At 41.7% G+C, this 26,471-nt stretch overlaps 1 protein-coding gene across 7 annotated transcripts in view; it reads right to left on the bottom strand.

Moving 5' to 3' along the window:
* LOC139801437 (6-phosphofructo-2-kinase/fructose-2,6-bisphosphatase 4) overlaps positions 1 to 26,471 on the bottom strand; it is a 51,470-nt gene that overhangs the window by 12,278 nt on the left and 12,721 nt on the right. For 3 of the 7 annotated variants that reach the window (XR_011728201.1, XM_071755654.1, XM_071755652.1), the window contains exons 1-12: positions 22,037 to 22,194; positions 14,506 to 14,622; positions 11,166 to 11,262; positions 8,754 to 8,820; positions 7,509 to 7,583; positions 6,590 to 6,646; positions 6,155 to 6,276; positions 4,248 to 4,455; positions 3,530 to 3,676; positions 2,876 to 2,980; positions 1,091 to 1,220; positions 651 to 713 (exon numbers count right to left, since the gene is read on the bottom strand). Coding sequence is in view for 6 of the 7 variants with exons in the window: in XM_071755654.1 (XP_071611755.1) it covers positions 651 to 713; positions 1,091 to 1,220; positions 2,876 to 2,980; positions 3,530 to 3,676; positions 4,248 to 4,455; positions 6,155 to 6,276; positions 6,590 to 6,646; positions 7,509 to 7,583; positions 8,754 to 8,820; positions 11,166 to 11,262; positions 14,506 to 14,622; positions 22,037 to 22,142 (1,294 nt within the window). In the remaining variant the exon portion in view is untranslated. Of the gene's footprint in view, positions 1 to 650; positions 714 to 1,090; positions 1,221 to 2,875; positions 2,981 to 3,529; positions 3,677 to 4,247; positions 4,456 to 6,154; positions 6,277 to 6,589; positions 6,647 to 7,508; positions 7,584 to 8,753; positions 8,821 to 11,165; positions 11,263 to 14,505; positions 14,623 to 22,036; positions 22,195 to 26,471 lie in introns of those variants that run through there. The other 4 variants (XM_071755656.1, XM_071755657.1, XM_071755655.1 and 1 more) reach the window with 2 other exon arrangements.

Below are 26,471 nucleotides of genomic sequence, written 5' to 3'. Positions count from 1 at the left end.
CATAAATAGTCTATGCAGCCTTGGTATTTTCAGATATAAAGTAGGTTGACTGAAATGCACTAATCAGACAAATATGTTTCAAACACTTTGAAAAATAAACCATGGCATTTATTTGCTGAAGTCAAAAGGACTAGGGCAACATTTCATACCACTTATTTTCTTCCCTCACTTAGTGGGTGTGTTGACACTGCAAACATCCAGGCCCTCTTAAAATTTATGAGCCCTTAACATTTTATGGCCCTCTTAACATTTATTAAAAAAAAAAAAAAAAAAAAAAAAAAAAAAAAAAAAAAAAAAAAAAGCAGCAGCATCGAAACAGAAAACATCACCCCCAAACAAAAATATCTCTGTGTAAACAAGCTGAAACTCGCTAGTCAAGACAATTAAAAAACTGACCTTTAAAAAAAAAAAAGTTTTAGCTGTTCCGAATCTCTATTCAGAACTCCAGCCTGTCATTCAAGGCTGGGAACACAAGGTGTCACCAAAGTACAGACTGTTATTTCTTACTGCAGGACATCACTGCAATTAAGTGACAAAAATATTTCCAGACAGATTTCACGGTGTAAAAGCCATTGGCTTTGTCTCAATTTGTTTTGAAGCTTAACAAAAAACGAAGCACTTCTACATTACAGGTACTTAATGCTACTCACCATAAGCCACCGGGGTTAGCTTTAAGACAGTGTGCAGGGGGCACTTCAGGTAAGGCAGTTGTTCTGAGAAATCAAACAATAAATAAAATATGAAATAGAAATAACAAAAACATTTCTCATTTCCATTATACTACAAGCATATCGGTTAAGAATTTATATTTTTTTTCCCAATCAGACATTGTATCTCTGTTCTTCCTTAACAGTGCTATTGAAACAGCTGCAGAAAAACAAACACAGCCTTGCAGGTGAGAAACAGCTCAATAAAAAATCACCTACAAAGTAACACGGGTAACTCATTCACGAGAAAATACACTTGCATACTCGCCTAGCACAACCACCCTCTGATGGGAGAGGAAATCGTTAAGAGTTCACTGTTCAGAACTTTAATCAGTAATTTTTTTTTTTAATGGACTATCAGTAATATATCAAGGAAGACTTACCTGCAGGCTTGTCAAGAAAATATGCCAGCAGACAGCGCATGACAGCTTGGTGACATATGACAAGCACATTTTCCTGCCTTTCAAGTTCCATAATTACTGGCTCCAGCCTCTGAACAAGATCTTCATAGGACTGGGTGGGGAGGAGAAATACACAGCACATTAAAAAGGGAAAACTCTGAATACTGTACATACATACAGTGGATCTTACTTGCATATTACACATCTTCAGAATGTCATATAAGTGCATAAATACTGTAGACTGCAGTATCACAGTATATTGTAGAAATAATTTTCCTTAAATTAAGAACATTGTCCAGATCTGCCAGACTATCAAAGAGCATACTTATTACAAAATGTAGCTCCCTCGTGGAAAAGCTTTATTTAATTACTTGCTAAGAATTTCCCTGCAAAATCCCAAGGATTTTATTCACAGCATTGTCAAACAGGTTAAGTCTTGCACATTATTTTCCACACCTCATCTTCAAAAGCATCTCCATTCCAAGTGAAAATTTGGGAAGCCCAGCCTACAATCAGCATATAAACAATTCACAAAGCCTGATTTATTCAGGTTGCCTTTTGAAAACTATGGGCTTGATGGACTGGCCTGGCAATGCCAGCCACCATCCCACCAAAAACCTGAAAGAGTGGAGACCAGCTCTCTCTTCCACCCTGTCCTGCACAGCACACACAGGTAAACACCAGGATTTCTCTGTGTGTGTCCTGAATTTAATTTTCACATGCACAGTACAGACTGTACTCCCAAAATGTCCTCTCTGCATGTGCAATGCATGACACAGCACATCCCAGCAGGGCAGGGGATGTCAGCAGCAGAGCCTTTGCTGCCAGGCTGGGATGGGGCACTGCTGGGTCCTTGGACCTTGCCAAGAAAAACCCAGTGGTCTCCAGCCAGGCTGTGCAAAGCCCGGTGCCACCAGTACCAGCAACAGAGGAACTGCCTTTGACAAACAACCCAGACCAATCCCTCATCCCAAGGAGAGGAGGCATTTGGCAATGTTTCCTGCCCTCCTAGAGGATGGCATCAGTCTGGAAAACAAACACTCCTTGTTCCAGTGGATTAGGAGAACTCTGCAGCTTAATGACTGCCTCATTAGTAAGACAGGGGTCACACCCTACAGAACACTGCCCTTGCCCTTAGCAGAGTGATCACTCTCGAGAGCTGCGGAAAGAAGAGCTCAGAGCTCCGCTTCCTCCTGACACAAAGAGCCCAGCAGCTGCTCCAATTACTCCTCCTCCCCGAATCCTCAGCCTTCAGCACCCAGGCAGGCCCTGGGACCATCTGGTAATTGCTGCAGTGTAATGGGTTTGCTTTAGGAAAGCTGTCAGCAAGTTATTTTCCCAGAGGCAAGGAGTTTATTAAAGCAAAAGACCAATGTGGCTACAGATTTCCGCAGGACTTCGGGCAGAGCTGCATCCAACCCCAGCCATTACCCACAGCAAGGGTGAAGAGGAAAAGGCAATCCTGGCAGTGTGTTAGCTTGAAGCCTTGCAATCAGTCTGCCTGCTTTATCACTGCATGGAAACCGTGCCCACAAGATCAAAGCTCACAACTTCGTCTAAATCTATTGTTTTCTTTTTCAAGTCCTGAATTAAAATTAAACGGTCTGGGCTCAATTCTTGCACCCTCCTGTGTGCTTTCCCCTAGAAAAAGGAGAGAGACATCTTTTTGTTAATTTTGAAAAGTATTTTTATCCTTCCTAGAGACAGCATGCACGGGTACAAAAAGACAAGAAAACCCTTCACTTCAATAGAGAAAAATCAGCATACCTCTCCCTTAGGGTATCTGTATCTGTATTTGTCTTGGTCTCTCAGTGCAAACTCAAGTGGATAGTTTTCCTGGATTTCTTCATATGTCATTTCTTCACACACTCCCTATGGGTAATAAAAGTAATTAAAAGCATGTATTGCCAGCAGGTCTTTCTCAAATAAAACCATACCTAACCTGCCTTTAGTAATTGTATTTTCTTACTCTGACACTCAGAGACAAAATTGTCAGGCATGATGAACAAGACAGATTAAGTCAGGAAGGAATCACTAAATCCCTGGATAAGTGAAGCTGAATATTTGGGCAAGCAAAGTCACTAAACAAGGTCACATTTTCTCTATTGCACCTACTTATCTCTCTTACAGGTACAGCTGGAAAGCACCAGCTAGCAATGCTGCTTTTCTTTCCAGTCCCCACCTATCAGAAATTTCATAGCACTGAGGCTTCTATGGGGAAATACTTTTCTGGGAAAGACAAACCAAGACTAAATTAATTATGTCAATTTTTTATAAAACATTTTAACAGGAATTAATGACCACTTTTCCAGCCTCTAGACTTAATGATTTTCTGTCCCATAAAAGGCATACCACTGGAATACTAGGTACATCATCCTTAGCAAACAAAGCAACTCAGACATTTTGAAAATAAGAACTTACTGCATCTATTTCATTCAAAACCTTCCACTGCTCATAAGGCACTCCCAAGGCTTCAGCAGTCTGAATTGTCCTTTTCATCTGACTGGTCCAAACTTTTAGATCTTTGATATTTTGCTCATTAATAAACTGTGCCAAGCTTTTGGCAAACTGAAAGAAAAAAACATGCAACACTGGATGAGGGCTCAGAGCTGAGGCACCGAGTTCAGTTTGCAACACACAAGCTCTAACCTCTGTAAATTCATTTAAACTTTTCCAAAAGACTGTCAAAGCTTTTACTCAAGAACATATTCCAATAAACCAAGGAAAGGAAGAAATGGATTACAAGACAGAGAAAAATTTTCTTCAGTTTCTAGCTTTACCTGCAGGAATTTTGTTTTAAACTTTAACTTGGGAACCTTCCCACTTATCCAACAAGTTATGATTTTACAAAAATGAAGTTAAAAATAAAGCCTTCTTGAAAAATGTTTTGTACTGTAGGATAAAAAGGAATTTCATCTAACAGAATAACAGACACAAAAGAGCACATAACAAATCATAACATACACAGTGCTTTCATCCAGTTTTCACTATAGACATTTGCAACTAAAAAATTCCTTCTTAAACATGTAAAGAAAAAAAGGGTGTAGAGGAAGAAAGCTGTAACTAATTACACAGCACAAACTGCACACAAGCACAGACACCCACAAAGCCCGTTGACACTTGCTCAGGAGGTACATACTTCTTTCCCCCTGATGGACAGCCCAGGATCTCCTCCTATTCTCCCTTTCAGATTGAGTTCACTCTCTCCATGCCGACAGAGGTAGATTGACCGAGGAGTGACATGGATATTCATGAGGTAGTAAACAATCCGGCTCTGGATGTGATCCATTACTCTGTTCACAAGGTAACTCCTTCCAACATCCATAATTTTAATGTAAGAAAGATCCCTTTCACAAGCAAACAAACAAAGTAAGATTCCACATAGTTTCCATCAGCACAAACTACAATCTTCCCACCCTTCCTCTCATTATAAAACAAAGGGGCAACAAGCCAAGGCAATAAACAAACCCTAGATTACCCATGGGATATGCAGTAGTCCTAAAACACAATGCAATTCTCCCAAGGTACAGGATAAACTCTGCTCCTTTCACCTTTGAGCTGCTCACTTCACTTTTTTTCTGTCCTCTTTACCAGCACTTTGTTTCCCAAATTTACATCCTACTCTTGGAAAAATACAGCCCTCCCAGTTAAAGGAAGATGCAGGGGAATCATTCAACTGGGGCTTGGAGCAACCTGATCTAATGGGAGGTGTCCCTGCCCACGGCAGGGGGGTTGGAACAGGACAACTTTAAGGTCCCTTACAGCCCAAACCAGTTGTGATTCTGTGAACTGTGACAGAGCCAGTGAGATAGCCCAGGATTTCATGATGCTGGATATTCTTCTCCAAGTTACAAACATTCCCACAGAGACACTATTGGTCTGATTGCACCTAGGGGTCAAAAGGCACCATAACTACCAACCTCAGATATCCCAGAAAATCTATAGCATCAGAAGGATCAGGGACTAGCCTGAAGCAAGACATTTTCTCAGCCACTCTAACAACAGCTATTTATTTACAGTACAGTAATTTACCACTACCTCCTCTCAGCATCTGAGAGAATAAACATTGAAAATTGAAAATATAACCTTTCTCATCTGAGCTATAATTTCCAAGAAGTACCTCATTTAAAGGAGGAAAAAAAGTCTAATGTGCTGAAAATAACCACTATGGGTTTCCAGTGATGCATTTGAGACATCACATCACAATAAAACAAGAGAACTTCTAACAGCAAATGTAGGTGATGAGAAGCTAGCATCATCACCTCGTTTCTGACAGTGTTCTTTGAAGTTAATCATTACTGTTTTAGCCAGGCACAACCATTAGGTCCATCACAGGAATTACATGCATGAACTGATCTGATTGAACCAGCTTCACACTGCTTACACCCAATTACATTAAAAGGCAGCCCAGCATTCCCTGAAACACTGAAACAAACCAGGAGCTCCTGGCATGAGCACAGCCCAAAATCCCACACCAAAATCTCAGACAGTAGCAAGAGAAAAAGGGCTCCTCCACACACAGTTCATCCATGCTTTACTTTCAAGTGTTGTAAGCAAATGAAAAACAGAAGAATGCTTTGTCATGAAGGCAAATAATCCAGCTAAGAAAGATTCTCACAGCCCTGCACCTGAAGGATAATTTGCAAGCACAAATAATAGGTGACACATTTTTAAGACTGATGTGTTCAAAATTCATCTCAGCTATACAAACAAATGAAGTTATACTTAACAAATCCCTCAGGTCTCCTCTAAGCACTAAAACAAATAACAACCAACAACTGGTTCTTGTCCCAGAAGAATCATAGCATTCTCCAATTGGAAAAATAAAAAAGAATATTATGTGGACTCATTACTCAATTTTCCTTAAGCAAGTTTCCAGGCTACACCCCCAGAACCAACTCTCTCTGCTTTGCCAAATGAAAGAGAGCTCAAGCCACTGAAACAATAGGACTACAAAGCCCTAATCCCTGATACAGGATGCACCATCTCCTAAGAAAAGATCTTAAAATAGCCCAATTGCAACAGCAGTATTATTTCATTCCTTACTTATCAAGAGTTTCATCTAATGTCTCATATGAGTTCTTGTAGCACTCTATTCTTTTCATAAAGTCTTCTGTTGCTTCATCATTACTACAGTCAACATAGTCAGGACTCCCCAGCTTCACTTGCTGTTTAAAATAAAAACAGGAGAGTAGTACATAAGTTTCTTTACCTTTTTAACAGATGTTTAAAGAAACAGGAAGGGGGAGAACACAACAGAAAAACTTGTTTTCTGAAAGTTAATTAAAATAAATGTAAAGTAAAAAGAGCTGTTCTTCATAGAATCAAACTTCTGAGTTAGTATACACATGGACAGAAAATAAACCAAGTGTTCCATCAATGGGAGCTAATGCTTTTTACTATTGGAAGTTTACAAAAAATACTTAGCTAGTTTAAACCTCTTGACTTGAAGCAGTTAAGGCAAACTTTGCCCATACTCACCACAATGTTTGCAGCAATGACCTCTGGATCTACGCAGACTGACTCAACAAAAAAAGTCTTCAGTCCAAGCAGTGTACAGAAGGAAGGAAGAAAGAAGATGCTTTATTATAACACCTCTGGAGACTGCAGATGCACAGCACGTTGCTCACTTCCATGCTAACCCCTTTTTGAACACAGTCATGCCTTAGACTTTCCTTCATTTACTCAGAAGGTTTCTCCAAGTGCTCTCATTTTACCATTCCCTGAAGCACCACACTCTGTACTATTTTCCCCAGTAACGATTTTTAAGTGGAAAATGTTTGCAGTGAGAAAAATTTAGGACATAAGAGGAAGAAAGCAATGGGAAGGATACAAGCTCAGCCATGAAAACAGTAATTAATGCTTCTGAAATAATAATTTAGCCTTTCAACTAATGGAGTAGCTTCACACTAAAAAAGGTTTGGGTTTTGCTGTCTCAAAGGGAAAGGAGATGCTAATTTACAGAAGTGGAAGATTACTGAAGAACAGCTAAATACAAAACAATCCCAGACAGAAGGCAGAAAGCCCCCAGAAGTTTTTTGTTTGTGCAGAACTGTGTGTTTCAGCAGAAAAAACTGAGCTGCACTAACAACCATATTCTAAATAGTTCTTGATGACACTACACACAAAACCACAGGTCCAAGATGACAGAAGTGAAACCATGGCATAAAAGACATTAAATCTGAACAGTAGCAAATACTAAAGATAGGAAAAGTGATCATGGAGTGACTTTTAATCACAAACAATGCCTAAGAACACAAAATGCTCTACTGACTAAATATCTAGGAAGGCTGTGGCTTATGTTATCACACTTTTTAACCAGAAGTACAGATGAGAGCCAAACAATCACTGCCCTAACTTGTCTACCCATTAGGTCAGAACTCCCTGGCTTTTGACTCACCTTATATCCATTTTCTTCACCAAATTTGTAAATAGTTTCTCTGCGTTCTCGAGTTGTATTTGTAGCATCAAAGACCTAGGAATAATTGGAGGGTGTTGGAATTTAAAAAGTATGATGGCCTGTCTTAAGTATCAACAAAAATAACAGTTCAGAGTCCCTCAATGCAAAAGAAAACAAAACATTTCCCCTTCCCCTCTACCTCAACATGCTCAGCAGAAAATAAGAAAAAAAGACATTCCTACTTTGCACACATGATTTTCTAAATTAAAAAAAAAAAAAAAGTATTGAAAGTTGACAGCACTACTAGATGAACACTGTAACTGGAAGAAGCAACCAGAATTTAAGCCTAACATGTAATATAGGACAGCATCTTCCTCCTGGCCCACACCAGCATTAAATCCTAATGCAGTTATTTACTGAACCTATGCTACAAAAAAAAGATGCTGTAATCAATACACTATTCAAAATGAAAGTGTAAAACTTTTTAAGTGCAGAAGATCTGCATGACTTGTAAATCCTGCCCATGAACTACAAGATAAATGCAGCCATTTTTCTGAGAACTTACTTTTAGCTCCAAACACAACAGTGTTTTACTGAAGTATGAAGTTTGCCCAAGTACAAAGCCCTCATGTCCCAGCAGAACTTTATTATTCGTGGTTTTCCCTGATTAATTAATGAAAGCACTACAGCACTGTGTCTGTAGCCTTAAGAAAAGTGATACCCACAAAATATCATTCATGTCAATTAATATTGATGCAACCTCAACAGCTGAGCAGATGTTCTGCATCCCATTATTAAATACTCAGATGTGCAGCAATTTACTGTGAGTTTCTCCTGCTCCCTTTAGAGAGATCTCGTCAGTAACACAACTGCCAAGCAATACTCATGATGCTTGCTGTTCAGTGAGTCCCTGCCTTTCAGTTCAGACACCAGGACTGTCAAGTAGCACCACAAATGCAAGCAAACCAACAGATGTGTTTAACAGTACATTACACAGTGTGACGAGAAGAGGGACATTTTTTTAGTCACAAAGGTGGTTTTTCAGCATGGCATCATCACCCTGAACTTAAGTGCTCCTATTCACTGCAGCAACGAGGCAGATCTAACATACAACTCTAAAAGTAAAGGAAGCCTGATATCCTGAAGTGACACTGGAGTGACCCAGGCTGCATCTTATCCAGCAGACACACAGTGTTTTGCTGGGAAGCATTTCAAGAACAAAGGTGTCTTCAACAAGAAACTTACAGCCACGTGCCCGTTCTCTTCGCTGAGGTACTGCCGGACGTCATTCAGCGCTGCCAAGGCACACTGTCTTCAAAATGAAAGAGAAAAAAACCAAACCCTAGTTGAAGTTCTTGTATTAATGCACCCGTTTGTTGTGATCAAAGTGCCCTGCAAATGTCAGGTAATTTCTCTCCAAGACTTGTGTTTTTTCCTAATGAGTCACCCCCATGAAGCATGAGAAAAAACCAACAGCGGTCAACCACGTTCCCCACAGCCATGGCCACCTGCCTAAAACCAGCCCAGCCCAGGGCTCCCAGTACAACTGAGACAGCTGTACAGCACCATGGAATACCAACAACTTTGCTGACCAGGATAAACCTTCACTCCTCTAAAGGAACATCACTGAATCATCCCTGCAGCTGTACACTTTTCCCAATGATGTATTCAGAGATACTTATGGAATTCGACTCTCAAAGAGGGATGGAATAAACCAACTTCAGGCTTCTACCTTGTTATGTTAAAGTGGATAGACAACTACTTTTCAGTAATCTACTACTCCTCTTTTGAACTACTGTGCAAAAAACTCATATATAAAAGAATACTCTGTTAAAACAGAGGGTAAAACAAAGTTAGCACCAAGTATTAGGGTAGAGGTGAAAATAACATCTCCTTGCAGTCACCAACACCAAGCAATTAGTACAGGAGGCTGTAGAAGACAAACACCAAAAACCCCACTCTTATATACTTTGCACTTGTGTTAAATCTGGGCAAGAATGAACTAATTTGCAGATTTTCCTATTTCCCCAGCATTAGTATTATCTTCAAAGTTCCTTATAATTTCTAACACATAAATAATACTGGAGGGCAACATTAGCATTGTGAATGATTTACTCATTAGTAGAACAAAGCCCCATTTATTTTCAATAAGAACAGCCTTTCTGCAGTACCAACATTAAAACCTATTAATTTCAACAGCCTTTCTATGCTTTACTACTCTACTTTTGACTTCCAGACTGAAATGCATAACTCTGTTCTGACATTTACCATATTCTGCATGCACAGCTTTATCTTCAAAGAAAAATGAAGGCTTTTCAATCCTGACAGTATTTCCACATTAGCATGGTTAATAGATGTCAGGAGCTGAGATTCATCAGTCAAATCTTCACTAAATAAATATAAAGGCTCTTTACTCACTGCTAACTAGGCAGATTAGTTCACACAGCTCATTTCATGTTATATTCTCCACCATTTAGTCTAATAGGTGTCACAGAGGCACATTAAAAGGTTTGGCTCTATGCCTGCAAGGCTAATGTGCCTCATAACTACTCTTTGGTTTCAGAGGATTAGGGGGTTCTTATGCAAGTGGTTCTCCTCTGACATCAGCAATATTCTGCTGCTGCTGGGGGGGAATGGGAAGGGACAGTGGACAAGCAGAGGAACAGCCACAAAAGAAGGTCCAGACAGTATGGACATCCAGAAACCTTTGATGCTTGAGTTGAAGCAGTTAAGAACAAAATACTCTGTATTTTTAAGTAGCTTAAACATTTCCATTCCTCTAAAATTTATATTCCTCCTCATTTCATACTGCACACTCTTAAATGTTTTCTTGAACACACTAAAAAAGGCAATGAATGCTGCAGAAAATGAAAAGATCTTCCCAACTGATCTTGTGTAAGGAAGAGGCAGATCCCTCTTTCTCTGACCTTCTCTTCATCTACCCTTTATTTTAAAGTTCTTCATGTTAAAAGCTCTTTCCAGGCAAGAGGAGAGTTGCAAGTGCTTCGTGTGGGCTCAGATGTTCACCTGGGGCTCACCTTACTTTGCAGAGCATTAGCAAAACAGCAGTTTTTGATGGAGTGCACTGACCAACCACATGAAGCACCTGCTTAGTGGCCAAGAGGACAGTTTCAGGGAGAAAATAATAAAGTTTCAACCCCACTGATTTGAATGGATAATGAAAAATATATTTTAAATACTCCAGATGAAAATTTCCAGTATGTAAACCAAAAAGAAAAGCAGCTACATTGTCTTTTTTCCTTCTTTATGATCCATACAAAACTCTGAAATGCCATTTTAGGAACCAGATAGTAGAAAGAGTCCCATCTATTAGCTGATAACTTACAGGAAGTCAAGAAAAATTGTAACTATTTGTTAAAACTATTTTATTTTGAGTGAAAATATCCTGGAATATCTGGAGCAATAAAATCAGTCACAGCCTACTGAAAAGGAATCAATTTTAAGTATTTATCTCTACATTTTTGAAGCTTTATCTGAAACAGCTGATTTTAAGCAACCTAAATAAATCACTTTTCCTCTTCCAATAGAACTTATTTTCCTTGTCATTTCATACTGCAGTCTTTTTAGGGTCCTCTTGAGCACACAGAAATTAAATCAGTCTCTAAGAGCAAATTACAAAACACATTTAAAACTTACTTCCTGATTTTCAAGCCTTCTTCATTGTCAGGCAGGAAGAATTCAAAAGATTTATATTTTTTCACCAAATCTCGACGATATTGACCAACATTAAATTCTGCAGAGAGGAAACCAGTGTTAGCAGGGACTGATGGTACTCAGATGTGAAGAAGACAAATGTTATGACAGCTTTGAAACCAAACTATCTGTAAGGATAAAATACTTTAGCTTGTACTAAGTCAACGTATCATACTTCTACTTGTGTTCTGGGGTGTGTGTGTGTGCTTGGTTTTAACTACAAAGAAAACATGAAGTCATTGAAATGGCAAAAGAATATTTGGGCTGCAGGTCAATGGAGTCACTTGACTCTATTGCTATGCCTATGTCTGCCAGTTTGCCTGAACAACAAAAAAACCCTTCTCCTCCTTCTTAGGGTAGCTGTAAGTCTATTTTGGTAGACTACAAAAGAATACTAACAATCTAGCTTCTTCTGTGTATATGAGCAGTGAAACAATATTCTGACAGTACCTCCCAAAACTTACAGCTCTTACTTTAGCAAGGAAGAGTTCTAAATTGGGCCAACCAATCTTGTTCCTTACCTAGGAAAATGTCTAAGGCCATACATGTCACAATATTGGATGTGGGGTTATGGGTAGGCAGTTCTGGTTTGCCATGCAGAATGCAACTACACTGTCTGCTAATTAACTTCATTCAACAGATCTGAAAGTCAGTCTCTGAAGTGCAATTAATGTTTAACTTATTTCTGATCCATAGGTTTTTCTCTGCTGAACTGCTAAGCTTTTAAGATTTCTTTTTGAGAAGCTGCCAAGACAGAACTACTCGCCAGACTTCATTTCTGGAAATAGGAAAAGAAGATAAAATGGCCAAGTTGTAATTAAGGAAAAAAGACGTAGGATAAAAGAGCTCAGCCATCAGCTGCTGTATCTGGATTGCTGTGGACTGGGAGCAGAGAATAGGGAAATAAATAGATGAGTTTTGCTTGAACTCAAAAATGTTGATGCAGTTTTTGGGGGTCAACTGTATTACATGGATTACAGCATCATCCAGGTTATTCTGTGACAGGTACAATGAGCACTGGCCATGCTGGCTACATGAAAAGGTGGTTCACAGAATCTGCAAGTAGTTCAGATAGCCAGTGTTATGAGGAAATAGCCCTTTAAAAATCAAAATAATGAATTTCCTGAAAAAGAATACTTACTGCAAGAGAATCGGGCACAGTAAAGGAAAAAGTGCTATCTAATGGAACAATCTTTAGTCCTTATTATTAGCATCCAGTTCTGTGGAAGAGTTTCACAAAGATAAATGGTATCACAGCTCCCCACAGCCAGAACTATTCAAAAGAGCTTCCCAAAGTTTAGTATCTAAAAAACCAAATTGCAACACAATTCTATTCAGGCATCTAATTGACCTCATTTCCTTCAAAAAGCCCAGACAAAAGTCTTTTGTATTTTTAATCATTTCACATTCTAAACGACAGAAGATTTTGGAAGGAATAGAAGAAAGCACAGAACTGATGGCTGAAATGAGTCAACAAACATCAACACTGGGCTCTTTACTTCTTGAACTCTCCAGCTTGGTAAAAAGATGACAATTATCTTTTCCACAAAAGATTTTATCTTTTCTCCACAATTTTACCCATCTGTCTCAGAGTAGGAACACTTACTATACTAACCACACACTAATGTTCAGAGATTAATAGGCAGAAAGTAACAGATGTTAGGGCTGCTCAATACTTAACATATATCAATTGATTAAGTCCCAATCAACTGGGAACATCAGTCACCATGTCATCTATTCCCTCAGATAGTGAAGTATTTTAAATTTATTTCAGCTTCTGTAAAATTGCATCACTGATGACAAAACCAGGAAGGGTTTGTGGTTTTCCAAGAAATTCTGAAGTCACTCTTTCTAACAAAGACAAACCTTAACCAGCAACCTAGGATGGAAGCTTTTATAGTAGTCTAATGTTGGATAGTTTTGTAAAATTAGGCTGCAGTGCCCTAATTTTTATCAAGCATAAGTGCATATATTTTCTGATGTGCTGCTCAGTGTAGCCCACAGAACTTTTCCTGTAACCAATTACAGGAAAGACCACTCCTACAATTACAGCAGACCACCCCCACCTATTTTCCTGTATTTGGGGTATATACAACCAAGCATGAGCCACACGTGGATGGTATCGTATTTGTTGTCCAATAGCAAATTTCTGCTTTCCAAAGTTCACACAGTAAAATGCTCAGCACAGTGACATATATACAATAGTAGTTAGATGTATATCTAATATACAGGCATAGTTACATCACATACATTCCATCAGCTTGGATATAGGCTAAGCTATTTGAATTGTTACTCCACTTCAGCCTAATGGATAAGTCCCTAAACATCCAGTACTGCTCATCAGAAGGATTATACTGTGTGAGAACAGTCAAAACTCAAGTGATAGTTTAAATCCTGCTAATTCTCACACTCAAACAATGTCATGTATTCTCTGTAACATCTCACCTCAACAAAGAACATTAGACAAGTTTCTAAGAAGTTAAGAAAACACCAACTAAAAAACCTGTACCCTAGATTCAAAAAGTAGCTTAAATATAGACCAGAACTCTACATCTTGACTTCTTAAAGCTACTAAGAAATACATCTCTCACAGTACACTAAAACTATCTTTTTTTTCTACAGAGACAGAGGAAAAGGCAGACAGCTGCTCAGAACCTCCAATGGACTTGGAACAAGTGCCTTGTTCACTTGTCAACCTGGGCTCACGGGACCTCAGGAACTAGAACAAACAGCCAGGAATAGTCCATTTGAACCATCTTTTCCCACTCAAAACATAAAGTCCTTAAGAGTGTGGTAACAAGTGGTTGCTTCAGTTCCTTGAGGTTTTAATATTTAAAGAGCTCTAACATTTCACAAATGCTGTTAAACAGTTACACAGAGAAATACACACTGCACAAAGTTCACAAAGAAGATGGAGAAGTCAGAACTTTAACCCAGAAGTGCTGACTGCTCTTCCACTTGTAAACAGGATTCCCTTTCACCCACAAAAAGAAAGAGGGGAAAAAAAAAAAAAAAAAAGTACAGCTGAAGAACCAAACTGTTAAGGAACAAGTGTGAAAAGTTGATGTAGGCACCTGGCAGAACAAGGAGGCAAATGAACAGTCACCAGAACTTGATTAATTAACGTCTAGAACAGAACAGAGAGCCTGTGCACGCTATTGCTTAACAAGGCAGAAAGGCCTTTAAGTAGTCAAACTTGGCAACAAAACTACTGGGAATCAGGTTTATAAAACACCTAACACCCACGCTGTCCTTCTGATGCAAACAAAAGTAAATCCATCACCTTTTGTAGGCACTCCAATCCAATTTAAATAGCGTGTCAGCTTCTTCGAGATGTAGGTTTTCCCTCTTGCTGGGAGCCCCACCATAACAATCAGGGTAGGGCAATTGGTCATACATACTGAAACAGAAAAAAAGAAAACTAGGATTTACCATTAGTATTCCCACAAAGCAAAGGCTGAGATGGGGGTAGGAAAGTACAGTTTGTGTGCTCTCTGGGGAAGTGACCACTCAAGCAGCTCATGCACGGTGTCTCACAGTTTTGGGGCTCTCCTCAGGAGCTGGGTGTAGCTCCTAACTGGGTTTCCTAATGCTGTGCTGAATTTTGGAAGGACAAGTGAGTGGCAGTGCAAGCCTGGACATGTGAGAAGTATACAGGCAGTAAACAACAAACCTATGTATTTGTATGCAAGTTTTAAGACACACAAAACAATACCAAAAGAAAGATACTGACATCTTGCACCCCATGTACCCTGGTTCAATGCTTGCATTGAAAGGAAAGAGAAGGTGTACACCATTTTTAGATAGTTTTAAAATCTTTAGAGACCTCAATACTTCTCAATTTTTTTTGCTATTCAGTGAAACAAGCATCACACATGCAGCTTAATACATTACAGTGTGACATGGTACACACTATTCATTGCTCCTTTGTATACTAACACAAAAATCTCTCTGAAACAGAGCTCATTCTGACTGTTCTTTGATGATTATAAGGAATAAAACACAAGTATTCTATACAATTAGGTACAATAATCTGATACACAGGTGCATGTACAGAAATACTCTTAATCAAAGGCAGAGTGTTACATTTAAAAATCCACTGTATGAAGTTAAAGTTCTATGTATAAACTGAAAACCTTGAGTAATTTCCTTTCAAATGACAAGCTTTTGAACATTTTAATGGCACAAAGCTATGGGTACCTTGCAAGAATCTACAACAGCTACAAGGAACTGCCTAAAAAGAAAGAAGATATTAAAGTGATGCAAAGATACCACCGGCTCCCTCCATCCATATTTCAATGGGAATGACTTCCTATACAATCCATATGTGCATCAATTTCTTCAGTGTCTTGACAGAGGAGTCAATTCACTCAAAAAGACTAAAGCTCAGCATTACACTGTAAGGTATAACCAAGCTGCTGCACGAAGCACTGTGATGGCCCAAGAGTCTCAAACCTGGAATTGACAAAACCCCATCCCACAAACTCACTTGCACAAATCTGGCACAGCTACTTTGCATAGTAAACACATCAAGAAAGATTGAAACAGATGCACTCTTAAAAAGCACATAGAAAACAAAACCAAAACCCCAATTACATTAAAACTACAACAGGTTTCATAAGAGAGAGCAGGCAAAACATTACCTAACCTCAAACCCAGGAAAAGAATCTGCTACTCCATGCAACCAAAGTTATAGGGAAGTGCCAAAGCAGCCACATCCAAACACACCCATGGAAGGATGCTGCTGAAAGCCCTCAGAGTACACTCCTCTGTGCAGAAGCCCTTAAACAAAAAGGGCAATATTTTCTTGTGCCTTTTTGTCCCAAGTTCAGGCCTGTGAATCTTCTCCCCAAGAGAAGGAAGGAACGTCACGAAAAACAGTCTATGAAGTGCAAAGAGTACACTTTTTAAGTAAAGTAAGTTTAACAGGTTTGCTTCAGGTTTTTGAGGTCAATACAATAAAATATTGAGAAGGGAAAAATCCTGAGCGCTCAGAAATGTTGAGAGAAGACACTGTTCTTCAAAGCCAATTTGAATGGTTCTTCATCTGAAATATCAAGCTCGATTTTTAAACAATTTTCCAGAATAAGTAGTGCAGTAAGAGTTTCAAAAGAGAAAACCAGGATGTGTACAGAAAGGCTCTGTACACAGCCTCACACTCACCTGCTCTGCAAGGAACTGTGCCAACTGAAACATGGTTTTGCTGCCCATTCTGGACAGAATTTACCAACTAACATTATACCTAGATGACCTCTTCTTCCTCCTTCCCCCTTCCCTTCACCTGGGGTGAGCCATAGAATTGAGCCTTCTCAAAGAACAGCTGTCTTTTGGTAACATAATGATAATGCAAAACTCCCTTTTGCAAGATTAAGGAGAAGAAACCTGCAATCCACTTAAATGGTTGTTTCACAGGTGACACCAACAACCCCCTAAGTGGGCCAGGTCCTGCTGCCTTCCTCACTCTGTAACAGACCTTCTCCCTGAGCAGCAAACCAGATCAACACAACTACAACAACATGCAAGAGGGACATTTCCTCCCACTGCCAAGCACTTACTGTGCAAGTCCAGCATCACTTGGATTTTCATGTAAATTTCCTCAAAGCAAGCACAAAAAAAAAACCCCAGCAAATTTGCCTTTATAGAGCCCTACACATGGAGTTTAACACGAGGGTCTAACCTGTTACTCCAATTACTGTGCATGGCTACTTAGTGTGTGAACACAGAGCAGAAACCAAGGGAATTAATTATCTGCTGATCCCCATCAAACGATTTGCAGCCCTATCCTGATTAGGTGCCAGGCTGAGCAAGTGCTTTTCCTCTTTAAGGAGAGATGCCAGTAAAACAGATGCCAAGCACACCCAAAGGACTTCCACCACTGATCCCAACCATCATTAATATTGGGCTTTTACATCAGGACACAGCCCTGTAACACCCCTACACAGCACATGGTTCTTCAGTACAAACCAATAGCTGGTGCTTGGGTTCAGCGTGAGGTTGCCAGCTCACAATCTAAAAACCTGGGGCACCAAAAAAATATTTGGTGCCCTGGTTTAGATGTCTAACACTGGTTGCAGTCTAATGCCACTTACACAGGTGGCACTTCATGACAAGCACACACCTGTGCATTTGGAAGTAAAAATCAGAGGTACATTTGCTGGCCAAGACATTTTCAACAAGACACTCAGGACTCAGCACAGCAGACACAGGTTTGGGTTTTTTCTTCCTTACAATCCTGCATCGTTAACAAGGCTTAATTTTGCTTATTAGGTCAGTAAAATAACCAAGACCAGAAAAATGCGAAGTTCTGAGGATGTACCAAATACTCAAAAGTTTAAAACCATTTAATTATTTTTCACATTATCTGACTGAATCAGAGTTTTCTCAACCAAATGTTGCCAACAAGTGGGGAGGAACATTCATTTCAATGACAGTTTTCAAAATGTCTGTCTCAAGACCTCCCTTTGAAGAAATTCATGCAATTTTGGCGTGAGAAAGTGGATACAAAAAGCCAAACAAACCACAAGTTACATAGAGCTAAAATCCTGAAATTAAAAAGCCCCTTTAATTTAGACTTTTCGCAATGGCACGAGGCTCAATTCCCCTTTTCACAGCACCTCACCATCATTTACTTTACATGAAAAACCACTTGCAGCACAGAAGTAGTTATCTAGGCACAAGCTGCAGTGCCAAGGCAGCATTCTCTCAATTCCTTACCACTGGATTGTCTGGTTTACCTCCAGAAATCTCTCTACACAATCTTGTCTTAAGAAAACAAACTCATTTTTTTAATCCTGCTTCATATATGTAACTCCTAAGGGTTTCCAGAAGCCCCTACCTGTGGACATGCTACCAGCACTGATTCTGCTAGAGCAAAATACACATTTGGAACACCACCACTTACAGGGTTATATGCCTTCATTTGCAAAAGATGCTTTATGACATTACTCCAGTTTCTTTTCTTTAAAATAGATATTTGTAATATATGCCTGTAAGACTGCATATTTATAAACAGCAGCAAAATTAAATGTGTTGCATCCCCTTGCAACACAAAATACACAAAAATCCTTCAACATGCCACTCAGTGAAGGAAAGCAGCCAAATGATGAAGCATATTAAATCAAGTATTGCAATTTAAGCAAAGTCATCACCCCAGTCAAAGATTTCTTATACACTATTAGACACCAAGTTGCAGCTCAGAGTAAAATTATCTGTCTGCCCTGCTAAAGTCTAAGATTTAGCAGTCAAAGAAAAGAAGAAACTGTATGTTCACTTCTTGCCTCTTAGACTCTATTGTGAAATAACTCAAGATGCAGAAGAATGTTGTGAAACCAAACTGGGACACTGAACAACCTAGATCAGCTGTGCAGCATTTCATCAGCTCTCAAACTCTCATGATCTTGTGAAATCAGAGACATGAGTTGGTATTTTTCAAGCTCACCTACTACCCAACATATTATCAGCTGTCCTTTCCTTTCACCCAAAATGAAATTTTGTTTTTTCCTTATCTCTGTTAAATTTTTAAGTCAACTTTTCAGATCAGATGCCTTTTGTACCAAGCTGCTAAGGTTAGTCATCTGAAGTTTATGAAGGATTCTTGCTGTTTCTATGGCCTTCAACTCAAGGCACCCTCTCTGAAATCACTGTCCTATTTAGAGGCTCATCCACAATAAGTTCCAAACAAGGTTAGCCCTACATGTTTCCCCCTATCACTTACCCAACATAACTACTGCTAATCCATTATTTTTCCTGTTGATCAATGATTATAGTTGGTTACCCTTCTTCACATCCCACAGGGACAAGTTCCCCATCATTCCACTCATCCTCCCCACTTCTATACCTGAAGCAAATTGCTTTCTAATTTGTTTATCCTCTTTTTTTCCTAATTCCCAGTTTCTAAAATCACCTTGGCAAAAGAGATTCAGAATTCATGTTTGTCCTCTAGCCAGACTCATGCCAGGAACTGTTCCTAGCAGTTCTGCCATCCACTAGCTCAGGGTTACCTTTTGCTTCCTACAACTTTGATGCCAACACTGATGATCCCATCATATGCCCTGATCCTCAGGCTACAGCTGGGTGTTGTCCTTACCTCACTCATTTCTCCATCTCCAGTTCCCAGGGTTGGGAGTACAAATACACATAAGCAGCCTGAGCTTAAAGGGTAGAGTTCTTTAGAGGAAAGACAATCTTCATTTGATCCTTTTTTTTTTTAACCTGATGTACATTCATACTGCTGTTACAAACAACAAATGATTATTAGAATGACCAAATTCCAGCAGCTTTAGGGAAACAAAAGCCCTTAACTGTAGTAGAGGGAAAAAATTATGTTTAACCACAGGAAGTTCACTATCTATCTACTGCTCTACAAACATCCTCTGCTAGTCTCTCAAAAAACTTTCACTATAGAATATCTGACTATTTATTTTTATGCTCATGTTTGTAGCCCATTATTTGATTCATGGAGCTTGACAGAGTCCAACATCTAATGCTGAGTAGCTTAGTGCAGCCTTACAGACAAAACCCTTCACAAAAGACCAGGAAAGGTCTGTGGCAGATCTTCATAAAAAATGTGCATTTTTACTGCCTTCAAGTGTTACTTGAGTAAGCAATTTAGAACAGTTATCTTTGTTTATTGGTCTCATAGGTTATAAAAGCTCAGTCTGCTCAGCAGGCTGTCCACGGATCAGAACTCCTCCCTGAAGAGTTCTGGGAGCTCTTCAAAGCCCCATGACAACCAAACCCTTACACAGTCAGCCAGATTTCTTCTTCCCTAGACAATTACAGTTGCTGCAACTGTTAGGAAAATCACAGTAAAACCAGCAAACACAGGTAAGTCCCTCTGAAGATGAACCTACCAAGTCCTCAACTGGAAGCATGCAAAATCCTGTTCATCTACCTTCTAGAAAGATAAATTAAGACTAAAAGTAATGCAGATAAAGGTCACCAGCATTTATGAAAAAATAAAAACCTAACCAAAGGAGACTGAAAGAGCTCATCTTGCTTAGCCTAGGAATTCAGAAGGCAACAGACTGACCAGCTTCACTGCTTCCACTGGAAACCTACTCTTAAGGACAAGAAATCCACTTCCAACTTGAGTTTGTATTTTTTTGAAGAGTAACATTTAACAGTTACCTGCAAAAGCATAGAACTGTAACTGCTCAACCCAACACTGCCTCAAATGACCCAACCTGGGCAGTCCACCCTGAGCTACCACAGCACAGTTACAGAGCCAGCAGGTCACGCTGCCTCATCAGGGTGATGCAGCATACATGGAAGTCTGAGGATAAAGAACCCCCTTGTACAAGAAAAATTACAAAGCATTCTCAGTTTGCTTTATCAAGGAAGAGTAAATTCTGCTACTCTCCAGGCTGTTTGTAATCCTTATGCATCACAAATGACTGTAGACATATGATGGGTATGCTGCTACAGCAAACACATGCACAAGCTGAAGGATTAAAAAAAATACATTTCCAAATCTGCTTTTGGAAACCAAAAAGGTTTTCCAATCATAAGGGATCTCAGGCAATAAAAATTATACAATGCTACCAAAAAACACTTCTGTGAAATATATTTTTATAGTCAAAAGGAGCTAAATAATTCTACCAAGACGACTCCATATGTCACCATATTACCTGTGGCTGATGTGCAACCTTGTTCTTGGGTTTTGTTCTGAGTTGTTCACGTTTTAGGTTTTTTTGGTAAAGCTCAGTGCCTGTGTCAAAGCTACTGTAACAAATGTTATTTTCTTTGGAAAAGAGATGCCACGTTAAGGCCAAAACGAAGCATTCTCCTTGGCCTGTTTACAAGAGCTATTATACACACTTTCAACCCTCCTCGTCTTTCAACATCCTCTTAACACCAATTTTTCAGATGCTGGAGTAATTAATTTCACACAGAAGCACAGGCCTGCTTGCCTAGGAGAAACCAAGAAAGTTCGTGCTTGTTTTTTTTTTTAACCAGGGGCTGCACCAAAGCAAGACGAGAGCAGAGGCAGCAGCCCATGGACTTCTGCCATCCCAGCAGAGCCCTCAGCTCATTCTGCCAGCGCTGCCTCTTTGCATGACAAACAGAAACAATTCCACCCGACAAAGCCCCTGTTGTCTGCAGAGCTGCCGTGTACTCATCCTCACTTATTTAAGTAAGGAGAAAATAAAATAAAACCCGTGAGGCAAAGTTTGTTAACAAACTATGGTTTACGGACGCCGCAGCCAAAGTCTCTAGGGGCTGATGAGCTGGTTGGCTGCACCTCAGAACAAGGAAAGCCATTAACTCACGCAGCAGATGGCCCGAGACGGCACTGACCTTAGAGGAAAAAGAACACATAATCATACAGTGACATTTTTAGGCCTCTCTTCAAGGGGAATCCTGTGGATATAAAGGCTGCTCGGAACCACAGCGTTCAAAAAAACAAAACCAAACACGCCAACCAAAGCACCTGGGAAAAGATACTCTTCCCAGAGCAGCTCTGTTGCCTGAGCTGGGCACAGATCCGGCAGTTTCGGGGTTTTCTGCCCTCCTCCCCGTTGCTTCAGGCGTCAAACCCCAGCCCAAGGGCTCAGCACTGAGGGGCTCGGTCACTGCGGGGCCCTCCCGGTCCCTCACTCCGCCTTCTCCGCACCCCGTTCCCCGTTCCCGTTCTCCGTTCCCCATTCCCCGTTCGAGACCGAATCACCCCCGGGGGGCTGCTGGGCGGGACCCGTCTCACCCGCTGCGGCCCGGAGGAGGAGCGGCCGCCCGGGGGTCCCTCTGACAGCCGCCCCCCGGCGGGGCTCCGACAGCGCGGCCCGGGCAGCCCCCGCTCCCTCCGCCCCGCTCACCGCCGCGCTGGGCGCTGTGTCCCGCCGGCAGCCCGTTGTCGTAGGGCTCCCATGTCTTCTGCAGCGGGTTCTGCGTGAGCTCCCGTGCCGGCGATGCCTCCGCCATCCTCGCCCGGCTCCCACTGCAGTGGCTGCGGGCGGGGCGGCACCGCCTCTCGGCTCGGCGGGGGCCAGGCCGGGCCAGGCCGCGCCGCCCCCTCAGGCAAGGCCGGGCACGGGGAGCGGGACCGCCCGAGGCCCGCGGGGAGGAGCGGCTCCTCGGTCACCTCACCGGAGAGGCTTCACACGGTGTCGTCGTCCTCCCCTTCCTCAGGCGCTGAGGGGGCTGAGGCCCTGCCCGCCGCCGCCTGAGGGGCAGGAAAAAAGCAAGAGCTGTCTTCTGAAAGCGAGGGGCCGGAGACAGCCGGTGTTGTGCACCTACAGGCAGGTGACCTTTAAAGGTCCCTTCCAGCCCAAATAGTTCTAAGATTCTGCGTTTGATTCTACAACTTCGTTTTCTGCGGAGAACATCACGCTGCCTCAGAATGGCCTTTTAAAAAAAGTCCTAAAAATAGCCTGTCCAGGGAGCATTCTTCTAAGAAGTCATGTGCTGAATGATGTATTTTTCCCAGTAAAGTCTACTTTGGCCTGAAGCTTAAGTTAATATAAACGCGGAAAACCATAAATAAACAATAGGTTTCTAACATCTTGTTTAGCTACCAAAAACCCAAACTATTCACAAATTATGCTGGACAGAGGCTGTGCTGCAGCAGGAGCAGTGGTGTGGCTGAGGACAGCATCCAGCTGTCCCATTTCCACACCAGCTCCATCAGCTGTACAACCAAGAGAAACCCCACAACTAAGTCCATTAACTGGGCCAAGAAAGGCCTGAAAAAGCTGAATATTTCACTATTAATACATCTACATATTTTAGAAAGATAAATGAAAAGACAGTAGAGAAGAACAGTGCACATTTTCAATATTATTCACTCCCATGCAGTCAGACATTCTGACACCGGCCTAAATACAAATAAAACCAGTCCATGTATGTATTTTTATACATACATGGACTGTGAGCATCTGAGGATCATTTTTAGCTTTTCTATTCCATCACAAGCTAAAAGGTATCTTCTTAAACAACAGAAAATCATTTCAAAGACACTTGCTAAGACACTCCCATGAGAGTCAGCACTGTTTTTTCCAAAACCATGTTTGCTTGACCTGCCCTTCCCACCTCTCAAAGTTGATTTCCTTCTCTTCAAGACTGATAACAATTTTCAACCATTGGCACCTTCACTCTATTTTTATATTAGCATTTTTTTCCTGATTTTGAGTCACTAGCCAAGGCAGGGAAAGGCAGAGAGGCCGTAGGAGTTGCATTACATGGGTCAGTAAACTAGAAGCAGGGAGAGGGAGGTTTTGAACTCTCTAAAGCTTGTTGGTTTCTTCTCCTAAGTATGTATTTACTTACAGAAGATGCCAAAAGAGCCATGAGGAGGAACAGTTCATTTTGTGTTCCCAGTTAACCCTGGAAGTCTATCTCTGTGCAGATGACAGACTTCAGGGTAGAGACCAGCATCAGGACTCTGATCACAGCCAGGCATGCTGCCACCAGGATGTTCCAGCTTTCTTAGCAGTGCCTCCAGGAAAGCCAGGCAAGTCCTCAACAGATGTAATATTAACAGAAATAAAAGACCAACAAGAATGCTGACTTAGAAAGTATGCTTCTCAGACTTGCTTTACATCCATTACATAAAAAAATACACAAAATCCTTCCAAGTCTCTAGAAAAAGTTTGTACCTCCTATCTTCAAATCCAGTCAGTTTACCAGAACTAAAACTCCACTCACACACCTGCCTTGCAGCTGACTTTCATGAAAGAATAACATCTTTCAGAGGTCTGGAGAGTGAATTACCACATTTCTAAGGCTTGTTCCCCAAGCAGGAATCACAAGAACAGAGCTCGCTTCTTGTTCAGGCAGATTGAAACAAACCAGTGGCATCTGTGTAACATTTAAATAAGGGTTTGCCCAGGTGTTTGTAATGACATCAGAGCATGGACACCTGCTAGCCTCTGTTTTTGAGATAGAAAGATCTCTGCTTGATTGATGACAAACTTACGTTATTGATAAAACTTTAAGGGTTTGGGGTTTTTATGAACTCAGTGCACTATGTGAGTGAGGACACGCAGAAAGCAAATACAGAAATATTGTGTCATTCCTGGGGCACAGAGGCATTGTCAAAGGCACTACATTCAATTCCTAGGAAAAGAACATGAACATTGCTCACTAGATTCCAAATAACGATAGAGATCCCCTACTGCACCATCACCTTGTCATCCAACACTGTCTTAAGACAAAGGCTTGAGAAGCAGGGCTGGTTCCTGCAGGTGGACTGCTGGGGACTCAACTGGGCTTGCTACAGGGAAACCACAAATAAGCCTACACTCCTTGGAAGGCTTTTACACAAAACTGGTGCTCTCAAGGCCTCACTGAGCTGGAAGAGGCAAAATGCCAAGGGGAACAGCAGCCCTGAAAATGAACTGCTGCAGGGGAACAATGTGCTTGAGCCAAGGAACTGAGTTACACTTACTCTTTTCAAGTGACTGACTGACAAGACAGGAAACTCATGGTTTAATGCATACAGCAAGTAGTAATTACTTCTGAGACAGGGAGAAATAAAGGAGGAGATTGAACCAAGGCTCCTGCTTGATCATGCAGAAACCCTACTATGTATCTGTAAATAAGCTGTGTCATATGGTAACCGTATCACACAAGTTCCACAATACCTGCACGTCACTTTCATGGATCTCATTTCCCTAGTAAAGATACAGGCTGTCAGAATAGAAAGTGACAAAACAATCCATAAAGCATCCAGCATCTCTGCCTCCTGCCTCTCTTTCAATGCTCTGGCAGCAGGAGCTCACTGCTAGGAATAAGCAAGAAGGCCTTCCAGTCCTCCAGGTGCCCACACTCTCACCACACTGTGCACAGCAGATACAGATGACAAGAAACCAGCTCACGAGGTTTCTGTAAAATGACCAGAGCTCACCCCGGCACAACCACAGGTCAGAACGTGGGGTTTGCATAAGCAGGATGGCTCCAAAGGAGCCTCCATGCCGTGCCAGGCCCTGAGATAAATCCCGTGAGATCTTTTGGTGTCACACTCAGAGCCCCAACCAGACTGTGGCCATGTCCTGTTCCTGCTGCTTTCGCAGCACAGCACGAACAAGCTTTTCCTGGGAAATTCCTGAAATACCGGTCAGGGAGCAAAACTTTCATGACGAAAAGCTGCTAAAACACAACCTTCCCGTTTTCCCCTTCGCACTGCCGGTGACTGAAGGAGCCGCTTGTGATGCCTGCCGCCTGCGCTTCCCGAGGCACACAGCAGCCCCAACGACCAGCACTTGGGCCGTTACCGTGCGCATTTACCAAACGCGACAGGAACGGGATTTTTTCCCCAGGAACTGAGTCCCGCGGCAGTCCATGACCTTCCTTCCCCTCTTTCCCTGCCTCCTCACGGGTGAACCCCTCCGACCTGACCCTCCTCACGGGCAGCGGCGCCGCGGGGCGGCAGAGACCGAGAGCGACCGCCAGAGGGCGCCACGGCACCGCCCGCTGCTGCTCCGCGGGCGCGCAGGATGCAGGCGCCCTCTGGCGGCCCAATGGAGACACAGCACAGGGGCGGACCGGGACCGGGACCGGGACCGGCGGCACCCGGGGGCCTGGGGGACCGGGACCGGGGCTGGCAGCACCCGGCGGTCGGGGGGACCGGGACCGGGGCCGGCGGCACCCGGGGATCAGGGGGGGATCGGGACCGGGGCCGGCGGCATCCGAGGATCAGGGGGGGATCGGGACCGGGACTGGCGGCACCCGGGGGTCGGGGGAAGCAGATGTTTGAGGCGTTTCGAGCTGCAAGTTGGTTTCAGCAGGAGCAGCTGGCCTGTACCCAGACTGTTCCTCGGGAAGAATTCAGTGATTCGCTTTTACACTGCGGAAACTCACAGCTAAGTCGCACCCTAAAGACTGCCAGGAGACAGCGAAGCTGCACAGAACAATAGTATTAAAATACACCCACTCTGGGCTCTCAAGCACACCGGACAGAGTCGGAGGATACAGAAACTACAGGGGAACAATCAAACAAACAAAACAAACAAAAAGTCTTACCTACTAATCTCAAGTTATCTTCCCAACCAAATGAAAAAAAACTAAGTTATTGGAGGAGGGAAGAAGTACACACTCAGAACTAAATATTCCCATTCTTTCTAGATATTAAACACCAAAAAATTATATATCACCCTAAGCCTAATGCTTCCATCTCTCTAAAGCAAATCTCTTTTTACAATGCCATGAGGTAAATTTATCACCCCTGCCTTATCAGCTATTTACTTTCTACTTTGGGTAAACCAATAGTATCTGACTTCTACACAAGGGCAATAAATAGGCGCCAAAACCCTA

Source organism: Heliangelus exortis, chromosome 12 (assembly GCF_036169615.1).
Source record: "Heliangelus exortis chromosome 12, bHelExo1.hap1, whole genome shotgun sequence".
Taxonomy (NCBI): domain Eukaryota; kingdom Metazoa; phylum Chordata; class Aves; order Apodiformes; family Trochilidae; genus Heliangelus; species Heliangelus exortis.
Note: the sequence above shows the minus strand (reverse complement) of the source record. Positions and strands in the feature narration are given on the sequence as shown.